This window comes from Myiozetetes cayanensis, unplaced genomic scaffold, assembly GCF_022539395.1.
Source record: "Myiozetetes cayanensis isolate MyiCay16 unplaced genomic scaffold, myiCay2020 scf13, whole genome shotgun sequence".
Taxonomy (NCBI): Eukaryota; Metazoa; Chordata; class Aves; order Passeriformes; family Tyrannidae; genus Myiozetetes; species Myiozetetes cayanensis.
Genome location: NW_026086937.1, coordinates 10252952 through 10269091, shown reverse-complemented (window position 1 = coordinate 10269091; position 16140 = coordinate 10252952). Strand labels below are relative to the sequence as shown.

The 16140-nt window shown below is 48.5% G+C and overlaps 1 protein-coding gene across 1 annotated transcript; it reads left to right on the top strand.

The window, feature by feature from the left end:
* The first annotated feature begins 3064 nt into the window (after positions 1-3064).
* On the top strand, positions 3065-11329 carry COPS8 (COP9 signalosome subunit 8). Its single transcript, XM_050308419.1, has 8 exons — positions 3065-3208; positions 3698-3768; positions 5042-5090; positions 5875-6007; positions 6929-7036; positions 7487-7549; positions 8714-8755; positions 10016-11329. The coding sequence occupies exons 1-8, from the start codon at positions 3131-3133 to the stop codon at positions 10093-10095; spliced, it is 624 nt and encodes a 207-aa protein (XP_050164376.1). The 5' UTR covers positions 3065-3130; the 3' UTR covers positions 10096-11329.
* The last annotated feature ends 4811 nt before the right edge of the window (positions 11330-16140 follow it).

The window sequence follows — 16140 nt, the reverse complement described above, 5'->3', positions numbered from 1 at the left end:
GGCCACCACCTTCTCCTGGGTGAACACATCCCCTGCAGCCCAACCCCGGAGTGGGGAGGGGGAACTGGTTGAATTGCAGGGAACTCAGTGAAGTTACCCACAGGGTCATCAGTGGGGGCTGGGGGACAAGGGTTATAAATAGCAAATTCTATGGAATATAAACCTGTCCTTGTCCTGATGCTGCTGAGCTTCCTTGGAACCTTGGATGGTTCCTGACAAACTGGGTGTTAGACCAGTAGCTCTGCATGGGATACATGGCCTCACCTCCATGAGGCACCGTGAGGCTATTCCAGCAGGAATTCATCATGGAATTCCGGACTAGTGGTAGAATTCATCTAAACCAGCAAAACTGATACTGAATCCCAAATCTTGGCAGCACACAGAGAACAATCGTTGTGCTGCTGTGTCAGTGAAAGCCCCTGGGCTGGGAAATTTGGGCAGCCAAATATATGGAATTCTACACATCACAGCAACCAGCATGACCCAAGGGGATAATCCAAGTCCCAACCAACTTCGTTTGCCTTTCCATAGTGACAGTGACCCTTACTGGGTCCTGTATTCTCACGGTTCATTTTGGAGTACCGGTTTGTGCTGCTTTAGATTCCACAACTCCACCCACAGTGTGCAAACTTGGAGTTGTGCTTCTCTACTTCCAGCAGGTTCCCAGATACTCCCATAATCCTTTTTTTATTACTTTTTAGGTGAATTCTGCACAATCCAGTCCCTCATTCCCTATCCAGGGTGTAAGTGCTCATGTCCTTCGCACAGTTGGCTCTGCGTGGGCAGGAACTGAGAGCAGGAGGCACAGGAGAGCAGATCAGCTCCTCAGGGAACCTCCAGGAGATGAAGCTCCTGGAATATAATTTCCATCAACTAAAAACATTCTTTTCCCGGTAGAAGCCAGGAGCCAAAGCAGATCCCACCTAGCCAGGCTGGTGGGCAGCAGTTGGATCCACTCTGGGGGAAAACTCCCTGTGCCTGCTAGGACCTCTGACTCTGTTTTTCCTACCAGCTCCTGATCAGTGTCAGGGCCACCATGAGGGATTCAAAATCCCAATAAACCCCAAATTTTACAGATGGAATAGTCCAAAGGAAGAAATGCATTGTTGTCATGAAAAGCTTGAAAATCTGTTAAAAAATCTATTACAACAATGTAGTGCGAGTCCCAGGAACCTTATTAATGCTCTTGGTTCCATTTTTATGTATTTTTAGTCCCTCAGCTTGTAGATTTTTTCCTGGGATTTAGAGGTTGAGCAGGGTTTGCTTTGGATTGACCTTTACCTCTGGCCCCAGCTGGTGCAAACACAACTTGGGCCAAGGTGGTTAAACCCTTTTTGTGCACATTTACAGTGGAGACCCAGTGTGGGGAAACACCAACTGCCCGGAGCTGTGACATCCAGAATATGCTAGATAGAACACAGGGAAAAAGCTGGATTCCATGTATGACCCCTCTCCCACCACCATGCTCTGCAGGGAGGAACTGTTTCCCCCCCTGCAGCCCTTTCTTACCATCGCATGGAGGAAGTTTACAAACCCTCACGGACTCGGGCTGTTCCCATCGCTCCAGTCCCCAGCACGCCACAGGACCTACTGGCTTGTAGTCCCCTCCCTGCAGGTCACCCAGCACTGCCAGACACAGAGCAGGCAGCTCAGGACATTCCGTGTCACAGCTCTGTGGCGGGGACAACTCCGACTGCTGGACGGGGACAGGGACCTTCCCCGCCACTCCCTAAAAGCTGGGAAGGGATAACATCATCCTGCCGCTGACAGGAGTTCCTGTTGGCTCTGGGGTTTCTGTCCCATTCGTGGCCACAAGATAATGCCAGAGTCATTCCAACCTTGGGAATAATGGACTGGACACCACCCCTGGAGGCTGTGCAGGGCAGACTACTGCCCAACAACCCCTGCTGCTCTGATTAAATCATGGCTTTCTAAAGTTAAAGGATGGGTGGGGTAAGGGGTGGGACCTGGGCGGGGCAGTGGCTATAAAAGGAGGGGGTGGACCGTAACGCGATCAGGTTTTGGGCTCGGAGGGAGGGATACAGTGCTGCGTTTGGGGGGGCTCGGAACTGAGCCCGAGTCCTGTGATTTTGGGCTCACAAGCAGAGCCCCAGAGCTGCCAGAAACAGCGTCACTTGGTCAATTTTTGGGGCATAGGACACATTGCCATCTTTTATCTTTTGCATTTTTTACCTCAACATCTGCCCCTTTTACCTCAAGATTTCCTCCTCCACTTCCAAACTTACCCTTTTCATCCCAAGATCTGCCCCCAGACCCCTAAAATCTGAATTTTTACCTCAGAATTTCCTCTCACCCCACTCAAAGAAGACGAGCGGGGAATCAAGGGGGTCGGGTGGGATCCCCTGATAAGGGCATTTACAGCCCAAAATTGCTACATGCGCGAGGGATGGTTGGGCCCTGACCAGGCTCTCCAGGGCAGTGGTCACGGCCCCAGGGCTGCCAGAGCCCCAGGAGTGTTTGACAACACTCTCGGGGACAGGGAGGGGTTGTTGGGGTGTCCTGTGCAGCGCCAAGAATTGGACTTGATGGTCCTTGTGGGTCCCTTCCAGCTCAGGATATTCTATGATTCTGTGGGATCTCTCTCTGGACACACTATTTGCTCTGCGTGGCAGGGGATTTTATAGGGAACAAGGATAGAGAACCGCCACTGTAAAACTGGTCTTAAATTCCATCATAATCAGGCACAAAACTGGAAGAGCTCGGAAAGCACTTCCTCTCCCTCAAGTGTACCCGTTACGTGCATGACGTGCACTACGGGCTGGGAGCGCGTATCTCCTACATCCCGCAATAGGCGATGTGTACAGACGGAAAACTGAAGGTTTTGACACAGTTTATGGCACAGGAATTCCGCTCATTTCGCAGAAATATCGGGGTTTACAAACGATTCATCCGAGGGACCCGAAAAACAACGGGCACCACCCTCAGCCCCGTGACCGCGCCCCCAGCATTGGCCACGCCCATTGCCCTGGCCACGCCCACTGCCCTGGCCACGCCCACTGCCCTGGCCCTGCCCACTGCCCTGGCCACGCCCCCGCCCCGCAGTCCCCGCGCACGGAGCGCTGGGCGGAAGTCTCCGGGGGCTGGCGACGGAAGTGACGTCAGCGGGAAGATGCCGGTGGCGGTGGCGGCCGAGGGCACCGAGAGCTTCAGGAGGCTCCTGGAGCAGTGCGAGACTCGGGAGCTGGAGGTGCAGGGGCACGGCGGGGGCGGGGGTGTGAGGTGCGCGTGGCATCCAGAGAGCTTTATCCTTGGGCAGAGTTCGCAGTGCTTCTCTAAACGTGCAGCTCACCCGTCCCGCTGCAGTGATCTGAAGGAAGGGTGAGCTGTGAATTTTGCTCTCTGGGAGCTCTTGCGATGCTGAGTTCGGATCTGGCTGCCTCGGCAAGTGGAGAAGTGGGTGATCCTGTGTGTGATCCCGGGCACCAGCAGAACTTCGGTGCTGGGCACAGAGCTGTGCAGTGGCTCTGTACGTGGTTTGGGCAGCCCGAAGCTTCACTGTAAAATACAGCTGCGTTGATATAAAAAAAATTGCCCAGACCTTTGATGTGATGTGGAAGAAAAAAACCTCAATCGGTTGTCTTGTGGTGTTCAGTTTTCATGACACTTGGCTTCCTGCTCTGTTTCATACCCTGCTGCTCCTAAAACGTGTAACCAAACGGTTTGTGTTTGCTTTTAGGCCCCTGGAGGAATTGCAACCCCCCTTGTTTATGGCCAGCTTCTGGCTCTGTACCTGCTGCACAACGACATGTGAGTGGCTTTAGTCCAGGGGTTTGTCCCCAGCAGCTCGAGCTGCAGTTGCCAGAATGTGAGGAGTTGGTTGTGTGAGTAACAAAATGCCAGTGGGCAGTGCTGTGTCTAAAAGGAAAGAGTGACACTCACAGGATTAAGTCTCTTTGACCCCTTGATCTGACCGGAAAATTACTCTCCTTTGTTTGCTCCTCCCCACCCTTTTGAACTGTAGGGACATTTAAGATTAAAGTTCCTTAAATAGTGAAGTTGGCTGCTTTGGGCAGTGTCAGACATTTCAGTGTTATGGTTTATAGCTGCTCAAGGCTGCATTTGTTTGGAGGTTACAGGCTGCTCCTTGTGTTTAAATTCCAGCAGGATAACTCTGGACTGTCCATGTTAAAAGTGAGGGATGCTGCTGGCTTGAAGGAGCTAAATCTGCAGGAAGCAGGGATCCTGTGAGTTTGATCTGCCGTGGGATTGCCATGTCCCTGTGTGAATTTGATTCACTGCACTTGGGCTCTTAGTGAGAAATTACTGATTATTTATTCAGGCAGAATAAATGTCACTGTCACATTTGATTACCCAGCCCCAAAGGAAGCACTGGTGTGAGGAATTCCGAGATCGGAGTATTTTCCTGGATTGCAGGTGTATATTCTTCCAGGGCAAATTCCCTGAAGACTGATACAGAATATTTGATGCAGATAACCTTGGTTCAGATGAATTGGAGGTTTTACATCTGTGAAGTTTTAGAGTTATGCTTTAATGAAAAGCAGTGAGTCTTGATTTAACGTTTTAAATCTTAGAACTTGTAACCATTTCAGTTTGACTTCTGCGCTCTAGAGATCAATAACTAAATGTTTCAGTATGTCCCAATCCCCAGAATGTGTGTGACCAAGCTGGGCTGGGAAAAACATGCCCAAACCAGTCTCAGTCTTTGGTTGGCAAAGTGGGGTGTGGGCACATGAACAAAGCATTTGGGTACTCTTAATCAATCAAAGAAAAATGAAAGTGCAAACCTAACTGCTGAGAAATGCTGCCTAAATGAAAAACCTCTCCCCAGCTGGTGCTAAATGAGGCTGTTAATGAACTGTTTGCTCTGTTAGGTGAATTGTGTTGTCTGCTGGAGAGCAGCTTTGCTTTTCCTCTTCAGTGTAAAATATTCCTGCCTAGAAGAACAGTTTCAAAACACTGAGACATTCATGGCAGATCTGAACAGACCTTTTGGAGTCTCCTTTCAGCAAGCATTTGGTGCCTGAGAATTATTTTAACTTCCTTTTTTTTTTTATTTCAGGAACAATGCACGGTATCTCTGGAAAAGAATCCCTCCTGCCATCAAATCTGTAAGTGCTTCATCAACTGCCTGTTGGTGCTGTAATAGTTTCATGTAAGCTTGCAGATGGTGAGTTTTGCCCTGAGGAGTCTGTGAATGGCCTCGGGCTCAGTTCTGTGCTGGGAACAGCCCACCCAGTGTGTTGGGCTTCAAGATCTCCTTGTCTGTTCCCTCTTTCCTTCACAGGGAATCTGGTGCAGTAGAGTTCAGTCAATCTGTAGACTTTGTAGTAGGAAATCTCCTGATAAAGGGGATTTACTGGGAAAAACTATTGGGGGTTGCTGGGGAAAAGCAATGGATGCAACTCTGGGATGGGGCACATTCCACAGGTGGGGGCAGAAAACCTTGGGCAGGGCAGAGTGACTTCAGATGAGTTGCATCTCCAACTGGATAAACTTTCTGAAAGCATCTGCTTTCTACTTCATCTGAACCAAAGATATGTTTGGAGGATTCAGATAAATACAGCACCAGAAATGCTTCCAGACTCCTCTGTTGTTAGATTTTTAATTTGAAATCATGCATTTTACAAGAAAACAACTGTTCTCTAGCCTTGTTTAAGAAACCTCATGGTCAAGGGGGGACAGTCAGATAGTTCTGGAATAATTTTCTTTCTCTTTAAAGAGAAAAGTGGAGTCAGTGGTATCTGGACCAAAGATAACTCAGAATCCTGCTGTGTTTGGTGCACAGCAATACTCTGTGAAAACCTCACAGTGGGAATGGGTTTATAGCTATGGTCACTGTAGAGAAGACATTCTTCTGGATTAACACTTGGGAGGGTTTTTTTGTCATAACAGGCAAATGCTGAACTCGGTGCAATTTGGTCAGTGGGACAGAGAATCTGGCAGAGAGACTTCCCGGGAATCTATTCAACAATCAGTGCTCATCAGTGGTCCGAGACCATCCAACCAATCATGGAAGCACTCAGAGGTACAGAATGAACTCGTGTGGGCAGCAGGGAACTGCCCAAAATGATCCCTGTGTGCTCAAGCACAGAGACAAAATAGACAAATACTAATTGTGAAAAATCAGAACTGTTGCCAAAATTTTGTAGGTTTTCCTGAAAGGATTTTAGATATCAGATAAAAATAAAAACCCAATGGCAATAGCTTGTAGCAACAAACTAAATTGTTTTTATTAGGGTTGTGTCTGTAATTGTATATTCTTTCATACTGCAATTTCATAAACCATTTGTTCTGTAACAGCAAAACTGACCATTAGTTACCCAGTTTTATCAGACTTCTAAGCAGTAATTTAGGGAATGTGACTTGGCATTTCAGAACCTTCTGACCCTTATAAAAAGGTTTATCTGTTACCTGGGACTTGGGACATATGTTTTAGAGACTGCAAAACAGGAGCATGCAAATTCCTGCTACCAAAGGGCAGCACAGACTGCTAAGAAACCTTCTGAAGTATTCTGCAGTAACAAATTCACTGCAGCTTTAGAAACAGCTGATTTTTAGATGCCAGTAATGGTTTAATTAATTGTTTTCATGGTGGTTTTTTTTTCTGCTTCTGAACTGTTTGACACGCCAACCTATTGCAAATGGAGAATGCCATCAGATGGAGGGTTCCCTGAATTGGTTTATGTACTGATGGGAGTGCCCAAGATGCTGCATTTAGAGGTTAAATGTGGTCTCTGAGGGGTTTTGTCCTGGCAGAGCAAGTTGTTGTCTCTGGCTGCTGAGTGTAGTACATCAGTGAAGTGTGGGAGGGGAAGGGGAACTTCTGAAGTGCTCACTTTGAGGCTGGTAGTGGTTTTCCAAAGGCATCAGAATTGGGAAAATGTTCTCAGATTTCCTGCCTGTGGAGATGAGTGTCCGTCTGCTCACAGTGTTTCTCTGTCCTCAGATGCCACCAGGAAACGAGCCTTTGCACTGGTTTCTCAGGCTTATACATCAATAGTTGCAGATGATTTTGCAGCTTTTGTTGGACTTCCTGTGGAAGAAGCTGTGAAAGGTACTTGGCATGTATTCCCTGAGTAGTTTTTGTATGGGTGGTTGAGATCAGAGAGCTCTAAGTGATGATTAATAAAAACATGCATACAGCTTCTGACACTGTTATAAAGACAAGTGATGGGGCATAGAAATAATGTCTTCTGGATAATGGTTGTATTTTTTTTAATTATTTGCCACTAGTTATTGTTTATTCTTCCCTTCTATATGTTAAAGCAATTCCATGGTGAGGGAAGAGTGAAACCTGAAGCTAATTCCATGTGCTTTCCTGATGTTATTTGTTGAACTGCATGTCTAAATATAAGTATTTTAATAAGAAATCTGTATTGGAGTTATGGCATACAGGCAGTGACCAGAGATGCTTTTCTACTAGTCTTAACGTGCATCTTTATTTTGCATTTCTAGCGATCATATAAGAAAACTGTTTCTTACAAATGTAAAACTGCCTTTCCAGGTGTGCTGGAGCAGGGCTGGCAGGCAGACTTTGCAACTCGCATGGTGATGCCTAAAAAGCCAGGTAGGTGGAGCTGTTGTTTCATGAAACCTTGTGTTCAGCCTTTTCGAGGAATTAGGTGTTAGTTTTTAATTAAAACTTTACCCAGGATTCTATTAGATATTTTTTTGGAGGCTAATGCTGCTTATGAACATGGGGCAGGTGTAAATGTAAGGAAGTACAAAGTAGTGGTTTTGGTTTGGATTTCTGAGTGGTTTGGATTAAATTGCATCCTCACATGGACTTTTTTAAACACAAGCTGTCAGGATATGCTGTGATTGTCCTGCTCTTCTGCTGCAAGCTGTGACTCAGTGGCACATAAGCTGGGTGACCTCCAATGGCATGTCTTAATCTAAGAAAGATGAGTAAAAAATACACCTTTTTGAACCTGAGAATTCTTTTAGGAGAATTAGAGAATCTTTGGGGCAGGGATTTAGTGAATCCTTGTATTCTGAGGAGCTCCAGCTGTTGGTGTAATTTACTTTGCTTTTAAAATTTATTCTGCTGAATCTTTTCTTCACTGTCGTGGTGTTGATAACAGAATCTCTGTTCCTGCAAAGCTTGGTCTGTAGAAATACTTGGCTTTTTTTTTTTTTTTTTTCCCCCCTCTAAGTTTTATCTGTATCTGGCTGAGGCAAAAATAAATATTAAGCTATGAAAGCAGGATGGAATGACTGGTCTTAAACTGCTCTGTGCAGCTCTGGAAGAAGGAACCAAATTGCAGCATATCTAAAAGGGCCAGATCTCTTAGGCTAAGAAAATACACTGTTTGTAGGGGCAGTTTTTAGGTGTTCAGAGCTCAGAACAGCATAATAGAAAGATGTGCCAGGCAAGGTGTTGAAAATTATCCCTCAGGGCACAAATCCAACCAGAGCCCTGAGCTTTTGTACGTGATCAGGTTTTCTATGAGCTGGTGGCAAACTAGGCAGAGCTTACAAGTACTGGGAACTACTTATATGTGGGGGATTTTTTTTGTTTTCAAAACTGAGTGCAGGAACTACTACTGAGGCAAAAGAAGGAAGTGGGAGACTGTAATCTGTTTTGAAGCAGCTAAACCTTGGGTATTCTGCTTTTTATTTATGAAATAAAGTGTGATAAACAGGTTTGATTTTCATTACCTTTGAACCCAGTTTTGACTGGGTGTATAAAATTATTCCACTGGACTAACTTTCATGTGTTTTTCTTCAGGTGTGCTGGAAGCTTCCTTGAAGAGATTTATTCCTTCATCAGGTATTTTTGTTTACATACAATAATTGTGCATTTAGATGAACACAAGCATGGTCACCAGCACCACCAAGTGGGAATTGAGTTCTAGAGAAGTGAATGTTGTCACTGCCCTCTCAAAAAACCCCAAACAAATCACCCCAATCAGTTGTTGGGTAAACAGGATGATTTATCCCTCTGTCTTCTTTCCCTCACGTTTTAAGTACCTGAGATTGCTGAGATTCCCACTTCCACAGCTGAAGGAGGGGGCAGGTTCCAAAGCAGGGGTAGAACAGCCTCTGTAAAACAAAACGATTTGGGCTAAAACTGCTGCCTTGGAGGCACTTCCTTCACCAAGCAGCTCCGGGCAGGTGTCATTGCTCTGGCAGAATGTGGGACTGCTGAAGTCTTTCTTCCCTGTGGAAACATAGTAATTTTCTGGTTTTCCTCAGAGCTCAGCTGCAGATGGAGGTGGAAGGTACTATGTTTGATTCTCAAAATACTGTTTTCTCTTGTTCCCAAGTCAGTGACAGTAGGTCTGAATGGGTGGCTTCCTGTGTCTAGCAGTTGCTAAAATATCTTGAGTATAGAGATTTAATTCCAGGAGCTGGGGTCTTGCTTTTTTTAAAACATTCACTGGATTGTCAGCCTCCTCTGTCACGCACTTGCAGCCCTAAGCAATGTGGATGCTTTCACTGTGTTCTGAATGCTGGCCTGATAACTCTTCGGGAAGAGTAAATGCAAATTTTCCTGCTATTGTTTTTTATATCTGCTTTTTAATTCCTAATTTATGTCCCTGGCTTTAGTCACCTGCCTTCCAACCTGTTGTTAACCTGAGATCTTGGGTCAGCTGGCATTTACCTACGGATCAGCCCATGCAGTCCTGTGTGTTTTGTTTGTCAGATCCCCCAGTAGATTGGTTTGGTGTCTTCAGAGGGGCAGCTTGTAAGGAAAGGAGCCCCCAAAGAGTGCCAGGAGCATTTTTGGCAGGTGAAAGTACTGTCAGGCTTCGTTATTCACTCTCCATTATGTGCAAAAAAATTCTGGAGGCTGCTGACAGATGAGACTTGTTGCAGCAGTTTGGTAGCTCTTGGACTACTGATGTTACAGATAACAGCAAACTCCTGTCAGAGCTGTGCAGGTAGGAGATACAGTTAAGGTGTGCCCCCAGGAAGCTGTTGAATAGTCTGATGCATTTAATTTTTTCCTTACTGTTATGATGGATGGTGTTGCTAATGGATTTGCTTCTTAAATTTCATGAATGATGCATTTGTTTTCTCTTTTTAGAATCTGCTGCGGTCCCACCAATTCCCAATGAACAGCAGCTGGCCAGATTGACTGACTACGTGGCCTTCCTTGAAAACTGATTACCTTGCTCCTGTGTTCAGAACAGCCTGGGAATCCTGTGTGCTGCGAGCTTTAGCAATCTCAGATTTATTTTATTCTATATCTGTTAGACATTGCAGTGTCCCCTACTCAAATGTGTGAAGTCTCTAGTGTATGTTGGCCCAGCTCCTGTTTTGCCAAAGCCCAGCTAGCAGTAGAAAGACTCCTTTAACTCCTGCAATATTTGTTCAGTGGGTACGCAGCAGTATTACACAGTAAATTTTTGTGATAACCGATAGCAGCGAGAGACAGAACCTTTTTCAGGTATGTTAGAAATGGAGAAGAAACAACTCTGGTGAGTAGTGCAGTGCTTAGCACAGAGCTATTGCATGTTGAACTAAAGGACAAAGAGTGGAAGACTGCCCACCCTATCTGCAGAGAGAAATGATATTGAATATTGAATACTTTTTAATATTACTGAATGAAAACAAATTTACAGTAACTCTCTGGTAAGTAGTTTTGTGGCCTATTTGTCGTTGATTTTTTTTCTTGTGCTCTCTGGGTTGTGAAATCTTTGATGTGAGAAATTTCACATCAGGTGTATTTTTACAGCAGAATAATTGGAATTGTTCAAGAAAGGCAAATCTACACTTTGAGGAAGAATTTTGACTTTTGGAAGGTTTTATTTGAGTGTCAGAGGACATCATATGTTTTGCTATGTAACTCTGCACCTTGAGGTCTGTCATGTCTTGATTCTTCTCAGCACGCTGGGCCAGGATCTACAGAAAATAACCCTTAGCTGTCTGTAAGCTTTCTGCGTTACCTCTGCAGTTACTGGAGAGGAATTTAAAGGTTAAGTGGAATCAGAGAGCAGCTGGGAGGGGATGGTATGTTGTCCTGCAGTGTCAGTTTGAGGAACATTCTCTGTGTCAGAGCAGTGCTGTGTTAATCTTGGAGCTAAGAGTGGATTTTAGAAGCAAACGTAACTTTCATTCCCATTTGTGTTATGATGGTCAAAAGGCTTTGGAAAAAGAGTGGTGCTTTAAAAGGCAGCATATGCCTTTATTTACTTCTCCCCCGTTTCCTGTTCAGGGGTTTCATGGAAGCTGGCATGTGTGCCCTCTGTTGTGATTGTTTCCTCAGTGGGCACTGCCCACTGTACATTCTCTTGGTGGGGGTGTGTTAGCAGGGGGAATTGTAAACTCTGTTCTGCTGCCTTGAGAGCTCCCTTTATATGGAAACACTTTCTCAAAATAATTATTTATTTGAAACCCACTCAAGACTTGGATTTCTAAATTTATTGGGAGTGATACTGAAGAATATCTTTACTCTGACCTTGTGTACCTGATTTTTTAAGTTCTCCTTAGAGTACTGTTCGGGTTTGGTGAGTTTTTAAATTAATTCTCACTGGTCTAATTTGGATGGCAATAGCCAGTATAGAAATATCATTGGCTGTGCCATGATGGGGATGGTCACCTCCAAAAGAGCGACATGGACAAGGCAGAGGTGTTTAACCCTTTCTTTGCCTCTGTCTTCAACACGGATGACGGACCAAAATGGGAAGGGGGGTGGAAGGGGAGTCCCCAATAACATCCTCCCGCCCAATTTTGGGGGTCCAGGGTGTATTACCCCTCCCTTTTTGCGCCCCCTCTCACCGGGCGTGGAGGGCGTGGCTGCCTCACACAGGCTTTAAGGAAGATAATAAAAAAAATTAAAACAAAAGTAAATACGACATCGGCTGAGGGGGAGGAGCGTGACTGCAGTGCCGCTCAGGGTCATGTCTGCCAGGACCGCCTGCGGCGCCGGGGTGGGGATTCGAACCTGTGGTCCTGAAGAACGACGCCTGAACCGCTCGGCCCCCGGGCACGGCAGGTGGGGCTGCCGGGCGGGGGGTCGTGCCCGCCTTACACGGGTTTTGAAGAGAATAATAACAATTTAAAAATTAAATTAAAAAATATACCAAAAATACATTTTAAAAGAAAATTAAGTAAAATAAAAAAGCTAACTCCCAGGACGTATGCCAAGGCTGCCGGGCTCTGCCGGGAGCGACCCCGGCGGGAGGAGGGCGGGCGGCGGCCCGAGCTGGGCTGTGCTGGGGGGGCTGTGGGGCCGCTCCGGCCGCAGGGCTGGGCAGACGCGGGGCAGGGCTGGGGACTGTGCTGGCCCAGCCCGCTGCGGGGCTGTCCCTCTCAGTTCCCGTGCAGAGCATAAGTGTCCGTGCCCGGCTGGCGGGTGCCCTGCAGAGAGAAGAGCCCGGCCCTGGGAGGCTCAGCGTTGCTGTGACCCGCGGTCCGTGTCACCTGCCCTCGGCACAGTCCCCACAGCTCCCTTCGCCAGGAGCATCCAGATGAAGGGTCCGGGAGGTTGCAGCTTCTCTTTTGCAGGAAGTAAGGAAGAGGTTGGGGGTGCAGGAGGGGTGTTTTCCAGGCAGGGAGGCAGAGGGAGCAGGGAGGAGCACAGCTCCCAGCAGCTCTGTCAGTGCTGGACCGACTCAGGACTGAGAAAGGTCACTCGGGGTCAGGGCTGGGAAGAGACTGGGATGGCCCTGGGAACCCTGGGGCCCTTGGCTGCAAAGATGTGCTCCTACAGCCCCAGACTGAGGAGGCTAAAAAGGACCTTCTGTTTTTCATGGAAACCCTCCTGTTATTCCTTGTGCAGTCTTGGAATTCTGTTGAGTGATTTCCTGTCCAGTATCTCTCTAATAAAACCAGTAAGAAATTTAGACGGAGGATTCAAATTTGGGTCAGTTCCCTACAAACTTCTGCAAAGCCTGAGGGACTGGGGTGACGACTGCTCTCAGGAAAGGTGATTTATTAATATTCTCTCGCATTTTCCTCAGCCCTGGGCAGGAAAGCCAAGGGTTAGGGTCAGGAACTCTGCAAGCAAGGCCTGTGTGCCTGTGGATTTCTCAGACGTGTGGCAGAGTTGGGACAAGGACTTGTGCAGGGACCAAGCTGGGACTGGAGGTGTTGCTGTTCTGAGCCATTTCCAAGGTGTGATTAGAAGAGAACAATGTCCAGAGATGCTGAGCTGGGCAGGAATAAACATGGAGCTGCAGGGATTTGGGTGCTGCTGGGGACGTGTCACCTTCCAGTTGAGCATCCATGCCCAGCATCCCCCCTCTGGAGGTGGTTCTGGCTCTGGGTGGGCTGGGAGGGCAGCATGATCCATGGGGATGGAGCAAAGCACCCCCAGGGCCATCCCCCAGCTGTGGTGCCAAGTATCCCGAGTGCTTTTCTGGGGATGGAGTGAGGAGAGGAGCATTGAGCTCCCTCCATCCCTCCGGATGCTTTCCCACAGCCCAGAGCCTCCTGGCTCACATGGAGCTCACATGATTCCCTTTAAGAAGGGAGGCAATGGAATGTTAGGTTTTTTCCCCCTGTATTTTGAGGTAGTGCTCTGAATTACTTTATTTCTGTCTTGCTTCCAGTGGTGTATTCCCTAGCAGTCCCACAGCAGCTCTTGGGCAGTGCAGCTGCCATAGGTCCCTCCGGACTGGGGAACAGGCAAAAACCCCAAGGCAAAGGACAACCCAGATTTTGGAAATGGAAAATTTAATGGTATCAGTCTGAGCTGTGCCAGTTCATTGAATGCCAAAGGAAAATCCAGGACTCCTCTAGTGGGAGTGTTTGGGAGTGTTTTTCTCAGAGGTATGTAAACACAGGCACAAGGTTTTAGCAGAAAGAGAGTTCCTGAGATTTGGGGTGTTTTTTCCAGTTCCCTCTGTAAGTTTTCCCTCTCTCAGTCCCACTGGCCAAGCAGGAGGAGCAGCAGTGGCGTGAGGGCCAGAGCTCTTGGGTGGGTCTGGGAGCCCAGGTTGCCATCCCAGTGCAGCCTGACCTGCAGCCTCCCAGGGGCGTGTCCCTGCAGCAGCACCTGGGGAAGGGAGGAGACATCTTCTGGCACTGCTGGAGCCTGAGCAGGAGATGAGGCCTTATCCTCGGGGACATTCCCTGTGCCATGGGGTAGCCAGATGGGAGCTGGGGGGGACTCCAGCCCTTTGGGGGGGTTGCCCTCCCCTCCCTTGGTTTGTCCCCCTTTTTTCAGTTGGGATGTCCTTGTGTCAAGGGCTTTCTGGAAGCACCGAGCTGCTGATCAGGGCAGCTGGACTCATTTTGTGCCTTCTCTGGGGGTGGGGGAGTTGGGGGGGTGATGATGTCATTAGGGGCACCCCAGTGTCACTGGGAGAGCCATGGTGGGCTGGGGTGAGGTGAGGGGTGTCATGCGGGATCTCCCCAAAAATGGAGGTGACAATACCCAAAATGCCTGAAAATTTATGGGGGAGGTGTGTGTAAAATCCTGGAAATGGTAAACTTTCTCATCATTGCAGGTATTGAGAAATAATAGTAGGTGCTGTAAAGATTGGTTCCAAAATAAACCCTCCTATCTGCTGTATTATAGACAGGATTTTAGACTGTAATCAAGTCTGAATACAGATTCAAGTCTGAATACCAGCACCCTGGGGGTGCTGGTCGACAGAGGCTGAACCTGAGCCAGCCGGTGCCCAGGTGGGCAAGAAGGCCAACAGCACCCTGGCCTGCATCAGAAATAGTGGGGCCAGCAGGATCAGGGCAGTGATTCTTCCACTGGAGTGGGCACTGGTGAGGCCACACCTGGAGTGCTGTGTCCAGCTCTGGGTCCTCAATTCAGGAAGAACATTGAGGGGCTGGTGTGGGTCGAGAGCAGGGCAGTGGAGCTGGGCAAGGGTCTGGAGTGCATGTCCTGTGAGGAGCAGCTGAGGGAGCTGGGGTTCTCCAACCTGGAGGAGGCCCAGGGCTGACCTTCTCACTGTCCACAACTTCCTGACAGGAGGGTGGAGCCAGGTGGGGCTCAACCTCTTCTGTGAGGCAACAGGCGATAGGACAAGAGGACATGAGGACCTGCCTGTCTGGGGATGTTTGTCAGGGACAGGAGCAGAAATTTTTGGGTAGAAACAGGGATTAGGTATTGACATGGGATGTCCAGGGAGGTGGTGGAGTCACCATCCCTGGAGGTATTTAAGGGAAGAGTGGACATGGCACTTAGTGCCGTGTTCTGCTTGACGTGCTAGGGATGGATCGTAGGCTGGATGCCGGTTGATCTCACAAATCTCTGCCAACCTCATGGATTCTAGGCTTCTGTGCCATTCCAGCCTTTGGGACAGCGTGCTGGTGGCTCAGAGGCTCCATCCTTGCATTGCCTTGCCCATTTCCTGGCTGCCAGGCAAGGGCCTTGTGACATCACAGCCTTTGTGGAACAGCACAGTGGCTGAAAACTGTCAGCCCTCTGCCCCTGTGTACAGGGCCTGGGCAGAAGTCTGCTGGGAGGGAGGCCAGAGACTGTGCAGAGGTGTCAGCTCATCTCACAGCAGGAGGATGCCCAGCCAGGGAATCTCCTGGCTCCTCAGGCTCTCTGTGCTCCTGCTCTTGCCTGGCAGACTCGAGCCTTGCAGCCGTCCCACTGGTGCCATTGCTGATAACTGGGGTTTTCCTTGGATGGAGCCTTGCCATAAAAGGCAGGAGCAGCTGGAGAGAGGGCAAGGAGGGGTGTCAGGCTGGTGGGATGGTGCCTGTGGGCTGTGAGCCCGGAGCCGGCAAAGCCTTGGGCCAACAGGATGTCAGTTGACCCACAGGGAGGAGGAAAGCTGGGCAGGCCCCAAGGCTCCTGGGCCTCTCCCTTGCCAGCCCTTTTTTCAAGACCCTGAGGCAGAGTTGGGCTCAGCCCCTGCGCAGGAATCGAGCACGGGCTGAGCCCCAGGGACACCAGACACAGGCGACCTGAGCTCTTTTTCCTGCAACGTCTGCCTGGGGCAGCCCAGCCAGGCCTGAGTCTCTCCAGGAGAGGCCAAGCCCAACCAGACAGGGCTCAGCCCTCTGAGGTTGCCCTCAGTCCAAAGAGAACAAAACAGTAACCTAGAGGACATCCTGCCCCCAAATGGAGAACTGGAAATGTAAAGAATAAAAAAGTCACCCCCTCCATTCCTCCTCTTTACTAAAAGCATCCAGGACTCGGGTCACTCAATTCTCTCTCTGACAAGGGTTTGCAGGGGCTGCTTGGGAAAGGGAACCCCTGGGGCCCCATTGCAGAGGGTGGGGCTGCACTCTGTT

Bases quoted from the DNA above. Each gene is read 5' to 3' on its own strand.
- COPS8 (XM_050308419.1), top strand. From the start codon at position 3,131: ATGCCGGTGGCGGTGGCGGCCGAGGGCACCGAGAGCTTCAGGAGGCTC. The intron at 5,091-5,874 runs GTAAGTGCTTCA...TTGTCATAACAG, and splicing joins TCCCTCCTGCCATCAAATCT to GCAAATGCTGAACTCGGTGC. The intron at 7,550-8,713 runs GTAGGTGGAGCT...GTTTTTCTTCAG, and splicing joins GGTGATGCCTAAAAAGCCAG to GTGTGCTGGAAGCTTCCTTG.